The sequence below is a fragment of the Orcinus orca genome, chromosome 12, assembly GCF_937001465.1.
Source record: "Orcinus orca chromosome 12, mOrcOrc1.1, whole genome shotgun sequence".
In the NCBI taxonomy this organism is placed as follows: domain Eukaryota; kingdom Metazoa; phylum Chordata; class Mammalia; order Artiodactyla; family Delphinidae; genus Orcinus; species Orcinus orca.
Genome location: NC_064570.1, coordinates 32,497,836 through 32,516,832, shown reverse-complemented (window position 1 = coordinate 32,516,832; position 18,997 = coordinate 32,497,836). Strand labels below are relative to the sequence as shown.

The 18,997-nt window shown below is 36.5% G+C and overlaps 1 protein-coding gene across 1 annotated transcript in view; it reads left to right on the top strand.

Moving 5' to 3' along the window:
- The window catches only part of LAMA2 (laminin subunit alpha 2), a 607,678-nt gene that overhangs the window by 508,041 nt on the left and 80,640 nt on the right, over nucleotides 1-18,997 (top strand). The window contains exon 41 of the mRNA XM_049695645.1: nucleotides 12,694-12,796. Within this exon, the coding sequence (XP_049551602.1) occupies nucleotides 12,694-12,796 (103 nt within the window). The remainder of the gene's footprint in view (nucleotides 1-12,693; nucleotides 12,797-18,997) is intronic.

The following is an 18,997-nucleotide window of genomic DNA, read 5'->3' as shown; positions in this document are numbered from 1 at the left end:
CCAGATTTTCAGAATGAACAAGATATATACACTGCCAAGAGAGATAGGAAAGTTGAATAGAGAAGAAAATTTCAAAGAAAAAATAAAATTACTTTCTTTCCCTACTTAGTTTGAGATCATCTATGAATATTTATTTGAATGTAGATGCCTTGTAGGATTTTTTTATTGATTAGAATTAGGTTCAAGTGGTGTGCCAGAATTTCCTAATCAGGCTGTGGAAAGAAGATAGCAGAAGATTCTGAGGGCTGTCTTTTCGTCTTGTTTATGGTTTTCTTTGCTGTGCAACAGCTTTTAAGTTTCATTAGGTCCCATTTTTTTATTTTTGTTTTTATTTCCATTACTCTAGGAGGTGGATCAAAAAAGATCTTGCCGTGATTTATGTCAAAGAGTGTTCTTCCTGTGTTTTACTCTAAGAGTTTTATAGTGCCTGGTCTTACATTTAGCTCTCTAAACCATTTTGAGTTTATTTTTGTGTGTGGTGTTAGGGAGTGTAGCTGTCCAGTTTTCCCAGCACCATTTATTGAAGAGACTGTCTTTTCTCCATTGTATTTCCTTGCCTCCTTTGTCATAGATTAGTTGACCATAGGTGCATGGATTTATCACTGGGCTTTCTGTCCTGTTCCATTGATCTGTATTTCTGTTTTTGTGCCAGTACCATATTGTCTTGATTACTGTAGCTTTGTAGTATAGTCTGAAGTCAGGGAGTCAGATTCCTCCAGCTCTGCTTTTTTCCCTCAAGACTGCTTTGGCTCTTTGGGGTCTTTTGTGTCTCCATACAAATTTTAAGATTTTTTTGTTCTAGTTCTGTAAAAAATGCCATTGGTAATTTGATAGGGATTGCATTGAATCTGTAGATTGCTTTGGGTAGTATAGTCATTTCCACGATATTGATTCTTCCAATCCAAGAACATGGTATATCTCACCGTCTGCTTGTATCATCTTTAATTTCTTTCATCAGTGTCTTATAGTTTTCTGCATACAGGTCTTTTGTCTCCCTAGGTAGGTTTATTCCTAGGTATTTTATTCTTTTTGTTGCAGTAGTAAATGGGAGTGTTTCCTTAGTTTCTCTTTCAGATTTTTCATCATTGTAAAGGAATGCAAGAGATTTCTGTGCATTAATTTTGTATCCTGCAGCTTTACCAAATTCATTGACTAGCTCTAGTAGTTTGCTGGTGTCATCTTTAGGATTCTGTATGTATAGTATCGTGTCATCTGCAAACAGTGACAGCTTTACTTCCTCTTTTCCAATCTGTATTCCTTTTATTTATTTTTCTTCTCTGATTGCCATGGCTAGGACTTCCAAAGCTATGTTGAATAATAGTGGTGAGAGTGGACATCCTTGTCTTGTTCCTGATCTTAGAGGAAATGCTTTCAGTTTTTCACCATTGAGAATGATGTTTGCTGTGGGTTTGTCGTATATGGCCTTTATTATGTTGAGGTAGGTTCCCTCTATGCCCACTTTCTGGAGAGATTTTATCATAAATGGGTGTTGAATTTTGTGAAAAGCTTTTTTTGCATCTATTGAGATGATCATACGGTTCTATTTTTCTGTTTGTCAGTATGGTCCACCACATTGATTGATCTACGTGTACTGAAGAATCCTTGCATCCCTGGGATAAATCCCACCTGATTATGGTGTATGATCCTTTTAATGTGTTGTTGGATTCTGTTTGCTAGTACTTTGTTGAGGATTTTTGCATCTATATTCATCAGTGATATTGGTCTGTAATTTTCTGTTTTTGTAGTATCTTTGTCTGGTTTTGGTATCAGGGTGATGGTGGCCTCATAGAATGAGCTGAGAGTGTTCCTTCCTCTGCAGTTTTCTGGAAGAGTTTGAGAAGGATGGGTGTTAGCTCTTCTCTAAATGTTTGATACAATTCACCTGTGAAGCCATCTGGTCCTGGACTTTTGTTTGTTGGAAGATATTTAATCACAGTTTCAATTTCATTACTTGTGATTGGTCGGTTCATATTTTCTATTTCTTCCTGCTTCAGTCTTGGAAGGTTATACCTTTCTAAAAGTGTGTGCATTTCTTCCAGGTTGTCCATTTTATTGCCATAGAGTTGATTGTAGTAGTCTCCTAGGATGCTTTGTATTTCTGCGGTGTCTGTTGTAACTTCTCCTTCTTCATTTCTAATTCTGTTGATTTGAGTCCTCTCCCTCTTTTTCTTGATGAGTCTGGCTAATGGTTTATCAGTTTTGTTTATCTTCTCAAAGGACCAGCTTTTAGTTTTACTGCTCTGTGCTATTGTTTTCTTTGTTTCTATTTCATTTATTTCTGCTCTGATCTTTATGATTTCTTTCCTTCTGCGAACTTTGGGTTTTGTTTGTTCTTCTTTCTGTAGTTCTTTTAGGTGTAACGTTAGATTGTTTATTTGAGATTTTTCTTGTTTCTTGAGGTAGGCTTGTATAGCTGTAAACTTCCCTCTTAGAACTGCTTTTGCTGCATCCCATAGGTTTTGGATCGTCGTGTTTTCATTGTCATTTGTCTCTAGGTATTTTTGATTTCCTCTTTGATTATTTCAGCAATCTCTTGGTTATTTAGTAATGCACTGTTTAGCCTTCATGTGTTTGTGTTTTTTACGTTTTTTTTCCCTGTAATTCATTTCTAATCTCATAGCATTGTGGTCAGAAAAGATGCTTGATATGATTTCAGTTTTCTTAAATTTACTGGCTTGATTTGTGACCCAAGATGTGATCTATCCTGGAGAATGTTCTGTGCGCACTTGAGAAGAAAGTGTAATCTGCTGCTTTTGGATGGAATGTCCTATAAATATCAATTAAATCTGTCTGGTCTATTGTGTCATTTAAAGCTTCTGTTTCCTTGTTTATTTTCATTTTGGATGTTCTGTCTATTGGTGTAAGTGAGGTGTTAAAGTCCCCCACTATTATTGTGTTACTGTCAGTTACCTCTTTTATAGCTGTTAGCAGTTGCCTTATGTACTGCGGTGCTCCTATGTTGGGTGCATATATATTTATAATCGTTATATCTTCTTCTTGGATTGATACCTTGATCATTATGTAGTGTCCTTCCTTGTCTCTTGTAACCTCCTTTATTTTAAAGTCGTTTTTATCTGATATGATTTTGCTACTCCAGCTTTCTTTTGATTTCCATTTAAATGGAGTATCTTTTTCCATCCTCTCCCTTTCTGTCTGTATGTGTCCCTAGGTCTGAAGTGGGTCTCTTGTAGACAGCATATATATGGGTCTTGTTTTTGTATCCATTCAGCAAGCCTGTCTTTTGGTGGGAGCATTTAATCCATTCACGTTTAAGGTAATTATCAATATGTATCTTCCTATGACCATATTCTTAATTGTTTTGGGTTTGTTTTTGTAGGTCCTTTTCATCTCTTGTGTTTCCCACTTAGAGAAGTTCCTTTAGCATTTGTTGTAGAGCTGTTTTGGTGGTGCTGAATTCTCTTAGCCTTTGCTTCTTTGTAAAGCTTTTGATCTCTCCATCGAATCTGAATGAGATCCTTGCGGGGTAATCTTGGTTGTAGGTTCTTCCCTTTCATCACTTTAAGTATATCATGCCGCTCCCTTCTGGTTTGTAGAGTTTCTGCTGAGAAATCAGCTGTTAACCCTATGGGAGTTCCCTTGTATGTTATTTGTCGTTTTTCCGTTGCTGCGTTCAATAATTTTTGTTTGTTTTTAATTCTTGCCAGTTTGATTACTATGTGTCTCGGTGTGTTTCTCCTTGGGTTTATCCTGTATGGGACTCTCTGAGCTTCCTGGACTTAGGTGGCTATTTCCTTTCCCATGTTAGGGAAGTTTTCGACTATAATCTCTTCAAATATTTTCTTGGGTCCTTTCTCTCTCTCTTCCCCTTCTGGGACCCCTATAATGCGAATTATGTTGCATTTAATGTTGTCCCAGAGGTCTCTTATGCTGTCTTCATTTTTTCATTCTTTTTTCTTTATTCTGTTCTGCCGCAGTGAATTCCACCATTCTCTCTTCCACATCACTTATCCGTTCTTCTGCCTCAGTTATTCTGCTATTGATTCCCTCTAGTGTAGTTTTCATTTCCGTCATTGTATTGTTCATTTCTGTTTGTTTGTTCTTTAATTCTTCTAGGTCTTTGTTAAACATTTCTTGCATCTTCTTGATCTTTGCCTCTATTCTTTTTCGAGGTCCTGGATCATCTTCACTATCATTATTCTGAATTCTTTTTCTGGAAGGTTGCCTATCTCCACTTCAGTTAGTTGTTTTTCTGGGGTTTTATCTTGTTCCTTCATCTGGTACATAGCCCTCTGCCTTTTCATCTTATCCATCTCTCTGTGAATGTGGTCTTTGTTCCACAGGCTGCAGGATTTTGTCGTTCTTCTTGCTTCTGCTGTCTGTCCTCTGGTGGATGAGGCTATCTAAGAGGCTTATGCAGATTTCCTGATGGAAGAGACTAGTGGTGGGTAGAGCTGACTGTTGCTTTGGTGAGCAGAGCTCAGTAAAAGTTTAGTCCCCTTGACTGCTGATGGGTGGGGCTGGGTTCCCTCCCCGTTGGTTCTTTGGCCTGAGGCAATCCAACACTGGAGCCTACCTGGACTCTTTGGTGGGGCTAATGGTGGACTCTGGGAGGGCTTACACCAAGGAGTACTTCCCAGAACTTCTGCTGCCAGTGTCCTTTTCCCCACGGTGAGACACAGCCACTGCCTGCCTCTGCAGGAGACCCTCCAATACTACCAGGTAGGTCTGGTTCAGTCTCCCCTGGTGTCACTGCTCCTTCCCCTGGGTCCCAGTGTGCACACTACTTTGTGTATGCCCTCCAAGAGTGGAGTCTCTGTTTCCCCCAGTCCTGTCAAAGTCCTGCAATCAAATCCCAGTAGCCTTCAAAGTCTGGTTCTCTAGGAATTCCTTCCCCCATTGCCGGACCCCCAGGTTGGGAACCTGACGTGGGGCTCAGAACCTTCACTCCAGTGGGTGCACTTCTGTGGTATAAATGTTCTCCAGTCTGTGAGTCACCCACCCAGCAGTTATGGGACTTGATTTTACAGTGATTGTGCCTCTCCTACCACCTCATTGTGGCTTCTCTTTTGTCTTTGGATTGGGGTGTCTTTTTTGGTGAGTTCCAGTGTCTTCCTGTCGATGACTGTCCAGCAGCTAGTTGTGATTCTGGTGTTCTTGCAAGAGGGAGTGAGAGCACGTCCTTCTACTCTGCCATCTTGGTTCCTAATCTGTAGCCAGAGTCTTTTGATATCACTGCTATTGGTCAATACATCACATAGTTAAACACTGTAAATCTTACAATAGGAGTAAACATTAAGGTATTTCTAATGAGTATCTATTTAGAAATGTGGTCATATCGTCTTTTCAGTCTGTCTTATTTAATATTTGCTTTGTGTAATTGGATGAATCAGAATACATAAAGAATACTTGCAAGGTCATTTTGAGTTTTTATTTCCTACATAAAGAAGTGTGCAAATATTGGCAGAATACACATTGCATTCAAAAGGCCCAATATAATATAGTGTCAGTCAAGTTTTAAACTTTAACTCTCATATATCTTGTATTTTATTCTGCCAGTGATTACTTAGGAGTCATTCAAACAGTAATTTTGACTTCTTATTAATATCTATAATCATTGGGATTTAAAGTTTGTACCAGTGTAGTGTTAATGGAGAAATAGTATAATCCATAATAGGTATGACAATTGAATCTGTCAGTAAAACTGGTGAACCTTTTTTCTCCATCAGCAATTCAGCAACTTATATAAGAACTGATTCACACAAGAACAAATATGAAAAAGTCAGTGAGGATCTAAGTTACGTAGAAAAATATTGAATCTGTGTGTGAAAACGGTATTCATCAAGCCAGCTGACTTTAGTGATTTTCTTTGTACATGATACACTCATTTGCATCAATAACTTTAAGAAAATCTATTGGAAGCAGAATAACAAACTTCTATTTGATTACCCAGAATTTGGCGTATTTAAAAATTGAGGGCATAAAGTATTAAAAATGAAATCAAAGAGTTTGTTACATCAGTCAGCAACACAGAAACTCTTTGGGGTGATGCTATAATGCAATATAAATTTAAACTAATTTTATTCAAGGCAGCAATGCTCTCAGACCTGGTATTTGAGATTTCCACCAGTAGGAATAAATACAATAATAAATATATGAATAATCAAGATTTGAAATTGCCATGTTGAGTTTGATTCTGGACATTAAATGGAAAGAAAGCAATAAGCCCTCTGAGGAGGTTTTCTAACTCAATAGACCTTTATCCATTGTCTGTACTCAAAATCAAGACTCCTTGTGGTACCCACCCATCCTACCCTCAACAGCTTGTCAGCAGCAAGCCAGTGGCACCCAAGGGTGATGGAGCAATGGCTCTCATGCTGTGACTGGTGAAAACCTGTTCTCAATTAGTTATATACTTTAAAATCCTCTCTCAATTGTCTTTCTTGGTGTTCTCAAGCTGCAAATTCGCAGTCATGAATTCTAAATTCTCATGAGTAGTTTTGGAGATTTTCTATTTCATCCCTTGGTCTCCTTTGTGTGCTCAGTTGCTTCCAGTCCTCCAGAGACTCATCTAACCCCTGTCCCATTTTAGGATATTATGCAATACTAGGATCTACAACCTTTCTTTCACCAGATTTCTGACCAAAGTCATTCTTTGGGTTCTTTCTGAACTCATTTTTGATTCATAATTTCATTTTAGTATCCTGTAGATTTTTAAAATATGGGTTATATTAAAACACCTTTAAAATCAATACACAATGATTTTCTTTTTTAAAAATTGTGTATGCTCTTTTCAATTATTACAAAAGCAGTTCATGTCCATTATAAAACAAAATAGGAAATACAGACAAGCAAGAGGGAGAAAATCTAAAATGTGTGTAATCTCACCAACCGCAGACAACGACTTTTATAATGTTGTTTATCTGTCCATACTTTTTCCTGTGCAAATAGCTTTTGTACAAATGGGTAATTTTTACATAACTGTTTTGTAGCTTAATATATCTAGTAACATCACTTGCACATTTTTCAGTGTTCTCAAAAGTTATGTCTTTTAAAATGTATATAGGGCTACATTCCACCATTTCTTCTAAGAATTTATTTTATTATAGTAAGAAATTTTTCCCCGATTTTTAACAACAGCCTAACATGCCCAAATATAAATTTCTTCTGATAAATATTTTACATAAACCCACTGCAGCTAATTATCAGCCCTTACATATACCTCTGCACATTTTGAACAGTTTTCTTTATTAAAAAGATATTGAATTTAAAATCATCTAAGTCACATATTATCTTGACACATTATCCCCATTGGAAATGTGCAAGACTTGTCTTCTAAAATAAATTATTTCATAAAGAGGAAGTAATGGAATAGGCTGTAAACCACGCTGATGAATTTTCAGCTAGTACTTTCTTTAGAAAATAAAAATAAACGAAAACAATTATGCATCTCTCCTTAGCACCAACTTTTTCAATGAATTCAGAAAATTTATCTCTAATAAAGAAGTTAGTAGAGGAACATTTAGAAAAATAATAAAAATGTAATATAGAAAGAAATATAAACAATAACTTTTAAATTTGCTTATTTAAATAATACATCAGTGGGGTGTGGGTATACCATCCTGATAAACTTAACTTTAGGTCTCACCTGCACATCTCCTCCCCCTAAGAGAGCCTCCTCTGACAACAAAACACTTAGATATTTCCATACTCCATTATGGCAATCATCATTTTCTTTATAAGGATTTTTTGGTTTGTCTCTCCACTCCAGTTCCATTAGAGAAGGCAGAGTCTTTCGATCTTTGAATAATCAGAGCTTACTCTGGTGCTTGAGAGAGCTAAAAACTTTTATTGGGTAAATCAGTCAATTCATTCATCTATTAGTCAATGACATGGTGCCTAAACAAGTCACTATGAATACTTAACAAATAGTAGGAAGAAGAAAACTAACATGTGTTAAAAGCCAATTAAGTGCCAAGCCTCTGTTAAATCTTTGTAGACTTTATCATTTTACTTTTTCCTGTATCTTTCCTTCTCTGATGTTTTAAATTATCTCACATTTTCTATAAATGATTATTAGCTAATAAAACATATAGCAACCTACATGTAATAATAGATCCTATTTTGTGTGATATAATAAAAGGTTTTAGATAATTTATAAATACATATATGTATATATACACAGAGAAGAACTTATTATTTATAAAAATACAGTCTCTAAAAAGCAAGTAACAAAATATCTTGCAAGTCTAAGAACCTCATTTATATTTCACATATGCTGTAGACACAGCCCAGAAACTCAGATGTGATGCTTATAAATATGCATGAAGTATAATTAGCTTGGAAAATGCTGCTTCATCACCTGTCCTGATATTGCTGATGTGCTTCAGTGACTTACTAAGCAATGTTGGAAAATGAACTCTCCAAATTCCAATGAATTGAAACAGTTCTGTTCATCCATAACGTATTAGTGTTTTCCATTCTGTTATCATATGAAAGACTTGTCTTTTAAACCTGGATTGTTAGTACACTGCTTATAGCTGACAATTGTACTCCATCAGCTCTTTACTTTAATATTTTGAAGTGCTTCTTGAAACATTGAAACGTGTCTTATTCCTCCACATCTCTTGAACCCAAACCTCATTTCCAATGCCCTTGCCTAAGGTTACAGCTCTATTTTCTCTGGCTCATACTATTACAATAGTCAACTGATATCTCCTTTTTGTCCCACACAGCTGCCCAATTCCTCTTCTGGACTATTGCTCTGAGCATACATTCCTACTCAGAAACTTTTAACGGCTCCATGTTGCTTATTGTCCAGTTTCCTTAGTCTAACGTTCAAACTTTCCAGAAACCGACTCCAAACTACCTAACAGCCTTACTTCTTAACACTGCCCTTCATAAAATCTACAGTCCTTTGCAACCGAAATACTTGCTCTCCCATCCACACATCAAAATTCCCTGTCTCCTTGTCGTTCCTTACCTTGTTGCTACAATATCTCCTACACCCCCATGTATACCACCCACCTCCTTACATCTGAGCAAGGAGTAGTTGACTAAGAATCCAGGAAGAAATCACTGGCCTCCTGAAAAACAGGAAAGACAAGAGGTCTGGAAGCAAAAGGTAGGCAACACTCATAAATGCAAGATAAGAAATTGGCAGCAGGGAAGTTTATCAGCATATGGACTTCAGTCAGGATTCAGTCGTGTTGCTGGATGATGGTGCAAAGGTCCAATGGAAGATCATTGAACTGATAATCATCTAGTCAGACTCATCAGAAAACTTGAGAAAGGCCACCGATATCCAATATCAGGAATAAAAGAGGTGAAATCACAGCAACTTCTGCATACAGTAAAGGATAATAAGAGAAAATTACGAACAACTTTATGCCAAAAATTAGACATTTTGAATGAAATGGGCAAATTCTTTGAAAATCGCAAACTACTGAAACTCATCCATAAATAAATAACTTGAATAGCCCTATACTCATTAAGGAATTAAATTTGTGTTTAAAAACCCTCACATATATGCACATGTGTGCACGTGCGCGCGCGCGCGCGCACACACACACACACAATTCAGTTCCAAATGACTTCACTGGTCATTCAATTCTACCAAATATTTAAGAAAGAAATAATAAATTCTTCAGAGAATTGAAGAGGAGAAAATATGTCCTATCTCGTTCTAAGAAGCCAGTATTACTATGATACAAACCAGACAAAGACATTACCAAAAAAATGAGAAAATTATAGACCAATATCCCTCATGAACATAGATGCAAAAATTATGGACAATGTTAAAACAAATCAAATCCAACCATTTATTAAGATAAGGTACAAACTAGAAGAATATATTTGCAAATTACATATATGACGAAGGATTTGTCATATTATGCATAAATATCTTTCAAAACTCAATAAGAACAAAAAACCCAGTTAAAACTTGGACAAAAAATTTGAATGCTTAGCCAAAGAATAAATAAATAAGCACAGGAAAAGATGCTCAACATTATTAGTCACGAGGAAAATGCAAATTAAAACCAAATGATGTACACACCTATTAGAATGTCTAAAATTTTAAAAGACTGACTATATCAAGTAGTGACAAGGATGTAGGCAAACGTAACTGTCATACACTGCTGGTGAGAATTTAAAATAGTACAAATAATTTAGAAAACATGTTGATAGTTTCTAAAAAATGTAAACATACATCTGCCAGATAATCTAGCCACTCCACTTAGAGGTTTCCACTCCAAGAGAAATCAGCATATGTTCATACAAAGATGTGTACACAAATGTTCATAGCAACTCTATTTAGAATAGCCAAAGCTGGAAATAATCCAAATGTCCATCAAGAGATGAATGAATAAATAGGTTGGGGCATATCCACGTAAATAAAAAAGGGATCACATGTTGATACACACACAACATGGATAAACATCAAAATAATTACACTGAATGAAAGAAGCCAGACAAAAAGAAGAGTACATACCGGATGATTCTATTTGTATAAAATTCTATAAAATGCAAACTAATAGTGATGGAAAGCAGGTCAGTGTGTGGAGATGGGGGAAGACAAGGAGGGGTGGAAGGGAGGGATTGAAAAGAAATGATGGGTATGTTCTCTACCTTGATTGGCAGTTTCATGGGTGTATAAATGTCAAAACTTATCAAATTGTAAATTTTAAATATGTGAAGTTTTTTTATACCTCAATAAAACTGCTGAAGAGTGTAAGAAAGTAGAAAAAAATAAATATTGCCCATCGCTGTTCCTAATCCCTCCACAATTTCCACGGCTCAGACTTTAGCCTCTTTACATGTTGTCTGGCCCTTCTCTTCTCTCTTACCTCATTTCTTTAATTTTCTCATGGACAGCAAGTCAACTCTCTCTCCCTCCTTTACTCCCATGCCTCACTTTGCATATCCAAGATTAGCTCTAAGATGTTGGTTGTTAGACACTCACCAGATTATGTTCTTGTGGAGAGGAATTCACACGTTAAGGCTATGGGGAAAGCTTGCTTTGTCTGGTTTCATCTTGTACTGTGAATGACCTGTGTTATCCTGATGGTTCAGGATCATCATTATCAACATTAGTTATTTTACTACAATAATATTGGCATCTACTGAAACCTATTTCATCCTTATCGATTTGGATTTCTGAGATTTAAAAACTCTTCTCTCTAGTTGTTGGTTTTCTCTTTCCTCATTGTCAGATAGATTGTCAGCTGTCACTTCGGCTGTTTTCATGTGCCTATTTAGAGAATCTTCTTCTTTCTTTGTAATTTCCTTTCTCTAATCTGTTTTGATTCAGGAAACCTATAACCAAGGGAGTAAGAACGGCATATAAATTTGGAACAAATATAGAACCTGAGTGGGTAATGGAGGCTTATTTTTTTTGAGTAAGGTACATTGGATTTGTGCCATTTATGTTGACACTCTTCCTTTTTTTTCAAAATAAATTACACTTATGTGGTGTCACTGTACCTAATTTCTCACGGGAAACTGCAGGGCTAAGAATTTATGTGTTCTCAGTTGAAGAGAGTGTCCATTTCCCATAGAATAATTTGTCAGGGTTGTCACACAGCTCTTTTTGCATGTGCTAGAAATAAATGCACAATGTCTCTTTTTGTTTATGTAGATGTTTCCTATATGTCCCTTTGTAGATGTCATAGTATTATATAATCAATCTGTTCTATGAACAATAGATTATTTAAAACTGTTGGAATAACACCTTAAAATAAATTTTGCCACTACAGTAGCAAGTTCTGTAATCTCTCCTAGTTTAATGTTTAAATCATATGACTGATAAAAAATGTTATTAAGGCACTGGAGATGTATTTGAAGAATATTATGTCTGGGCTAACCTGAGTTCAGATCTATAACTTCAACAGTAAGTTATTTAGCATTCTCTAGCTCGTCTTGCACCCTGAAATACTCTTCCAATTTAAAATTTACAGGTAAGATCCTATTTGATTTATCTTTTGGTATTAACGTACTATGTAATGATTCTTGAAGAGCAAACACTATTAAAATGGATAGCTAAACGTTCAATTTAAATGATCGTTTTCCCATATCACTCTGTTATCTTTGTGTCACCTCTTATAGTCCAAGGTTCAACAAATCCATCTTTGCTAGGAGATGACTGTGGCTCAGAGATTTTCATTTAGAAGATTTTGTTTTGCCCTAGTACTCTGAGATGCATTTCAAAACAGAAGCAGTGTTCTTCCTCATTTCAACACCTAGGGGACAGAAAATGCTCCCCGACTTACCCCACAACTTGAATGAAATGTGCTTAGGGATAAAGTCAAGGATGTGCTTAGTTCTTAATTTGCTTGACCATTCGACAGCACTTGATAGTACTGACCAGTTTTGACCTTGCAACATAGCAAGTCATCATACTCTGAGCCACTTCTGTATCTCTTGATTTCCATAATATCATGCTTTCCTAGGTTCTCTTTGTCCTTTCTGGAATCTCAATCACCTTGCCAGCCCAGCTTTCTGTACCTGCCTTTAAATGTTGATATTCCTAAGGGTTCTATTCTAGGCTTTCTTCTCATCTCCCAATAAACAGTCTCCTGACTTTAATCACAAATCTGTGCTGATAATTTATTATTCTGCATATGTAGCCCAGAATGCTTTCCTGAAGGTAAACTCTGTGTACCAATTGCCTGCTAGATATCTCTACTCCATAATTCTTTTGTTTTAGATATGTGACACTTCTTTTTCTGTCCACAGGCAACAGGTCCTCAGGGTTCATTACAGGAAGGTGCCAAAGGCTCTCTTCAGAAAAGCTTCGGGTTTCTTAATGAAGCCAAGAAGTTAGCAAATGATGTAAAAGGTTAGTGTGACCACTTTTTATTATTATCTTAAGTTTAATTGTAGTTGTAATTGGTAGGATATTTTATCACATTATTGGAAAAGTGTAATTGTTGCAGCATAATTTTTATGATTGTTTTTACCATCTAGATTTAGTGCAAGTAAACTCTCTCATCAGTTTTACAGTATTTTGCCTTCACACCTCATTTTGCACTGGGCAATACTTCATAATTTTTAAACCTAATTTCTATAACATCATTTCATCTGTATATAGAGTATAGGAACTTTTAATGTATGATAAATTTTAAAGAGCACCAAACCCCACCTTTTTTTTTTTGACTTTAGAAATCATAGTCACAAAGGAATCAATCAGGCAGATGTAATATAAATATCCTTGTGAAACTTTCGATTTAGTGGGGCACGTCTCAAAAAGTTTTCACCTTTTAAATACACTTTTAGGTATTTTATTCCTAATTCAAGGATCAAAGTGCATAATATAGCTACCCTGATATATTATGGGTTTTGCATTAAAAATGTATTATTCAATACAGCCACACTCTAGATAAGCTATTACGTTTTTATTTCATTCGAATATCTCCTGTTCTCATTTAATTGCCTCCTGTTTCTATCTTCAGTCTCACTCACCCTTTTCTGTCTTGCATCCAGCTCTGCAACCTTACTGAAACATTCATGTCCTCTGAAAACATGCTACCATTTCAAGCCTCCACATTCCACAGTGTTCATTCTTCTCTTTGAAACTTCTCACCATCCTTCTTTTTCATCCAACTGCCTTCTACCAGACCTTCAAGATTTAGCTCAAATGTCATCTTCTCTGGGAAACCTAGCACCCCATCTGAATTACATGCCTCTTCTCTGTGCATCCCTTTCTCATAGACTTATCAAATCACTGCAGCCATGGACTTGGCTTCCATCTTCTTGAGGACAGTCACAGGGTCTTCTTTTTAACTTTGTATTTCTAGTGTATAGTATCACAATGACTATCTCAAATCAGGAAATAAGCATATTTTTTAAATAAAAGAATGGTGTTGGTCTTTACTAACCTTAGAAAGAAAAGAGCTTTTATCATCATTTATACTTGTCATGCTTTAAACGAAGAGTCTCCAATAGAGGCTGGTATGGAATTACACGTTCTTTCTCCATTATAGATGGCACTCTGATAGTAAATACTTTGGATGACGTATCACAGGTGAAATACAACCCCTTATATATATATAAAATCCTATGCAGGAGATTGCACTTATTACAACCTGAACAGTAACTATAGAGTCAACCCTATTTTTCTTTTGGACAAGTTGAGTTGATCTCATTACTTTGCCATCACTCCTTCGTCTCCAGTGTCCTTGGCCGGAGCTGGGATCAGGGTGAGGTGAGAGAGGTTGAGCCATGCAAGTGCAGAGTTAGATCCTGTTTTTATTTTAAATGTTAATATTTGCTCATCATTGATCTTTTTTGATTTTTTAAAAAATACTGCATTAAAACATTTTTACCTTGATCACTGAACTTTTTGGTGCCCCTTTGAATTTCACACCTGAGGGGAGTGCCTGAGTCACCTCACCCTACTTCCAGCCCTGCCCTTGCCTCTCTTTCCCCACAAATACTGGTGTTATAAAAATGAAAAAAGAATCCGATTTTTAAGAAATTTTTTCCAAGGGAGAAAGAAATCTAAAGACAGGCATGGTAGAAGGGGTTAGGTGACAGAAATGTTCATTAGTTTAAATGTCTTTTTTTGTACTTCAGGTAGTACATTATTTAAAGTAATGAAAACCCACAAACTACTCAAGTAATAATTCCTCCAGAAATCCAAGCCAAGGCTCTGACGGAGACAGGAATGTTTTCTTGCTACATTATGACATTCCCCTGATTTGTGGCCAATTACACAAGTTATAAAATGGCTGTTAATCAGGGAAATGCCATATATTACCACCAGGAACTGCTGAAATAGGCCCTACAGAGCAAAATACTTTACAGCAGCTATTAAAAATAGAGATTTAGTCATTTCTCTCTCTATGGTGCCTGGACTTAGAAGGAATAAAAGTGGTGAGGCCAGTACACACTCCATATTTCTAAGTTGTTCCTTGGTTCGATTCAGTACAATCGAGTTAGCTCGTGAGCTTTAGTCATGAATGACTTAGAGCTTCTCCCTGCCATTTTCATGCTGTCCGTGCCTTGAGGGAACCTGAACTTTCCAGGAGCAATTGGTTTTGCTTTTTAATTTTTGAATGTACATTTGTTAAAAGTAAATTCGCCCTTCTGTGCATTTGAGACTTGAAGCCATTCTACATTGAATTGATTGAACGTCCGTGGAGATAAAAATTGTTTTGTTGATGGATATGGGGCTTGGTACAAATTGATGATTGAAAGAGTTAGAAGATAAATTAATGCCACTGGGTGAATTAATACTACTTTGTAGATTGACAAAAGATTTTTGTCAATAAAAGGGCTAGTTGAGGTTCTCATGGAATGTGTACAGGGCAAGGAATGAAGCTGAGGATGGTACATTAGAAGTCTGAAAATACTAAGATTCTATAATTATATACCTTATATAGAGTAACTTTTAAACTTTATTTTACTTCTTAATTTATCCCTACTTTTCATCTTTGCCCAAAATAAGTGAAATTATTTAATTACTTATGAACAAATGGATAACATTTCTATAAAATGGACGACACGCATATGGAATAAAAAGATCTATTTCCAAGCCCAAGAATATGGAGTCAGTGAATTGTATGACATGTGATGCTGTCCAAACTACAGAGCAGTGCCAGAATTATTCCAAACATTTACTTTAATCAAATTAATCCATACTTTTCTTCTGTACTATGATCCTCCAGACACTGAGTCATTAAGTCCAGACAAGTGTATCAGAATGGTTTTGCGATCATGAATATAATAACACTTGCAATTACTAACCTGTTAAGAATCTATGTTATTATCTCAGATTAGAAAAAAGAGAATAAACAGGAATATTGCAGTGATGTTAAGCCAAAGTATGACTCAGGAGTTAAACATTGTGGGACACTAGTCTTCTCAGTCTGCTGGCTTTCCAAATAAAGTCGCTATTCCTTGCCCCCCCAAAAAAGTAAATAAAGCATTTTTATATTATTAAAAATATACTCTTTTTGGGAATTCCCTGGGATCCAGTGGTTAGGGCTTCATGCTTTCAGCACCGAGGGTGCAGGTTCAATCCCTGGTCGGGGAACTATATCCCAGAAGCCGTGTGGCGCAGCCAAAAATATACATACATATATATACTCCTTTTGAATTTGCATACTACCGTTTGCCAGAATCAGCCTTCCCGTAGGTAGGTATACGAAAAAGAAACAAAATCCATTCCACTGACAAAAAATAATTTTGGACTAAATGGACAAAACCAAGCCTGGATCCCCTAGCCTACTGTAGTCTGAAGAACAAAGCAATCTTTTCCTGTAGATATTGCTGATCCCTCATACAGAGTTTTTGTTCCTCCTTAGCCTTGTGAATAGAGGAAATTGAGAAATTAAAACCAAGTTGGGCTTGGTTTAGGAGTTAAAAGGAAAAGGGGCAAAATAGTGGCCAAACATAGAAGGGCAGGAACTATTAGAACCAGAGAGAGTACTTGTCTTACTTAAAGTTGTTTAAAGTCCATTTCTTTTAGAATATCTTGCTGGCCAAAACAAAACGAGCCTGCAAGCCCACAGTCAGGCTTTAGAGCTTGCCCTAAAGGAACCACATGGAGTTTTCGATATCTGGTCATTTTGATTTCTCATTTCACTGGCTGAAGAGAGGACTCCCTCTATCCTAATATCTTAAGTCTTTGGAGATCTTGCCACCAGGCAAATTCCCCTTCCTCCTCTCCTTGGGCTTCTATTACAACCCTGTAGTGGGGAGGAAGAGCCTGTGCAGTTAGTTGCAGCTAACAGCTGTTGAGGACCTAGAAAGCATGGTGCCCACGCTGAACAAGAGCTGACTTGGAACTTTTAGATCAGGACAAAGTTTATCGGTAATATGCCTTTCTATAAACGCAGGCTCCATTAAGTGATCTTAGAAGTTCCCATACACAGTCACTGGTGCATGTCTGGACAAAAGAGGCAATCAGAGATAGGACACTTTGCAATCTTGTGACAGCAACTGGGGAAAGGGAAGCATAGGAATAATGTCATGAAAGAAGGCTAGGTGTACCCCAAAGTGGAAAGACTGGGTGTAGCAACCTCATCAAATCAATTAACAGAATGCTAGGGACAGGAATAGGGCTCTGAATTTCACCCAGCTTTCTTCCTTACACAGCTGCTCTTCCTTCTGCACAGGTGTTGAGATCCTGTACTTAGTCATGGGGTTGACCTAGGGGCAGGTTCTTAGAAATCTCAATATTAAGAAGACAAAGGACTATATAAGTGGATGAAAAATTATAGTAAAGTAACTTGAGGGAAATTGTACCTCTTATGTTCTTAAAATATCCAAAGGTAAAAACATAATGCAGGGGCTTCCCTGGTGGCGCAGTGGTTGAGAGTCCGCCTGCCGATGCAGGGGACACGGGTTCGTGCCCCAGTCCGGGAAGATCCCACATGCCGCGGAGCGGCTGGGCCCGTGAGCCATGGCTGCTGAGGCTGCGCGTCCGGAGCCTGTGCTCTGCAACGGGAGAGGCCACAACAGTGAGAGGCCCGCGTACCGCAAACAAAACAAAACAAAACAAAACAAACATAATGTAATAAAATTAATAAATTGTACAGAGCAATCACATATTATATAATTTAGTACGGTTGGCCCCCTTTGATATTTAAAGCAAAATCACTTAAGTCGAAGAAATACTAACAGATTGAATAAACTTCATAAATATAGTGGAGCCAACAATTTAACAAGTTAGTCAGGCTTCCAAGCTGATGCTTTTAACCACTGCTGGACAAAAACTGGGCTTTTGCCATGGTGCAGAGGTGACACATTAAAACTCATGACCCTAACAAATATTTGATAAAGAATGAGTGAATGGAAGAGAGTAGCAGGAATCTCTCATTACCAGAAAGGCCAAAATCAAGGTTTCCACCTGACTTCATACAGATCCCTTACCTATTCCAAACTTTCTGCTTCGGAACTGCAGATAGAAGCACTGCAGAGATTAACCTGTTCTCTAATTCAGAAGGAGCCTCTAGAACAAAAGATGAAACAGGTTTGTAGCCTTGTAAAATTTTTTTACAAAGAAATCTTAAAGAGAGGATATTTCTCCATTTTTTGCTAAAGGAGCAAAGTCAGAAGTGATATTGAGTACAAGAAGTAGCTCATAAGACAAATGTCACGGTAATGAAAATTGTGCTTGCAAAATGTTATCTATATGGTAATTTTGCAGTAGATTCCATTTAACTAGATCCCTTCAAAATTAAAAACATTTCTACAAACTTCACCCTTGTGAATGAGGGATTCTCTCAAGGTATTTATTTGTGCTTTGTTCATATTAATAAAAAATAAAACATTGCATTTGAGGAACTTAACTAGATGAGTGTGAACAGTCAAAATAGAACATTCCCATTAAAATCTATAAAAATCATTCTTATATTTAGTTGAAAATGAGAGCTATATACATATATTAAAAAAGTATAATAGAAAAATTAACAACTTTAGTTTCTGGATGATGCGGTTTAAGCAAAGAAGAAAGCAAATCGTAAATAATATTATTGAAAACTGGCAAACGTACCAGGGCAATTATCAGACCAATGTAAATTATCAAACCAACATGAATTATTTGTTACTATTTAGTAACTGCCCGTGATAAATCCAGTACTTTCTCATACATCCTTCAGTTGATTTCTCATATCAATCATATGAATGAAGTTGTTATCTTCATTTTACACATGTAAAAAGGGATAGAAATGACATTTGAACCCACAGCTTCCAGCTCCAAGTCCTGTAATAATTTCATTGCACCACACTACTTTCTCTAATGGCTAGAATTTGTAAAAGAATGCATTATTAATGATCAAAGAAATACTTGTAATAGCTTTTTAAATTTATTTTTAAATTTTTATTGAAATATAGTTGATTTACAATGTTGTGTTAGTTTCTGCTGTATAACTGATTTACTTGTAATAGCTTTATTTTGAGATATTACATAGCATAGTTCAGTGTTAGCAGTTCCAAGTAAACTAAACTCTAATATATTTAGCACAGTACAAGGAATGAGGTCAACATAAGTAAATGCATATTATTAATGGAAGTAACATACAACTCTGTCTAG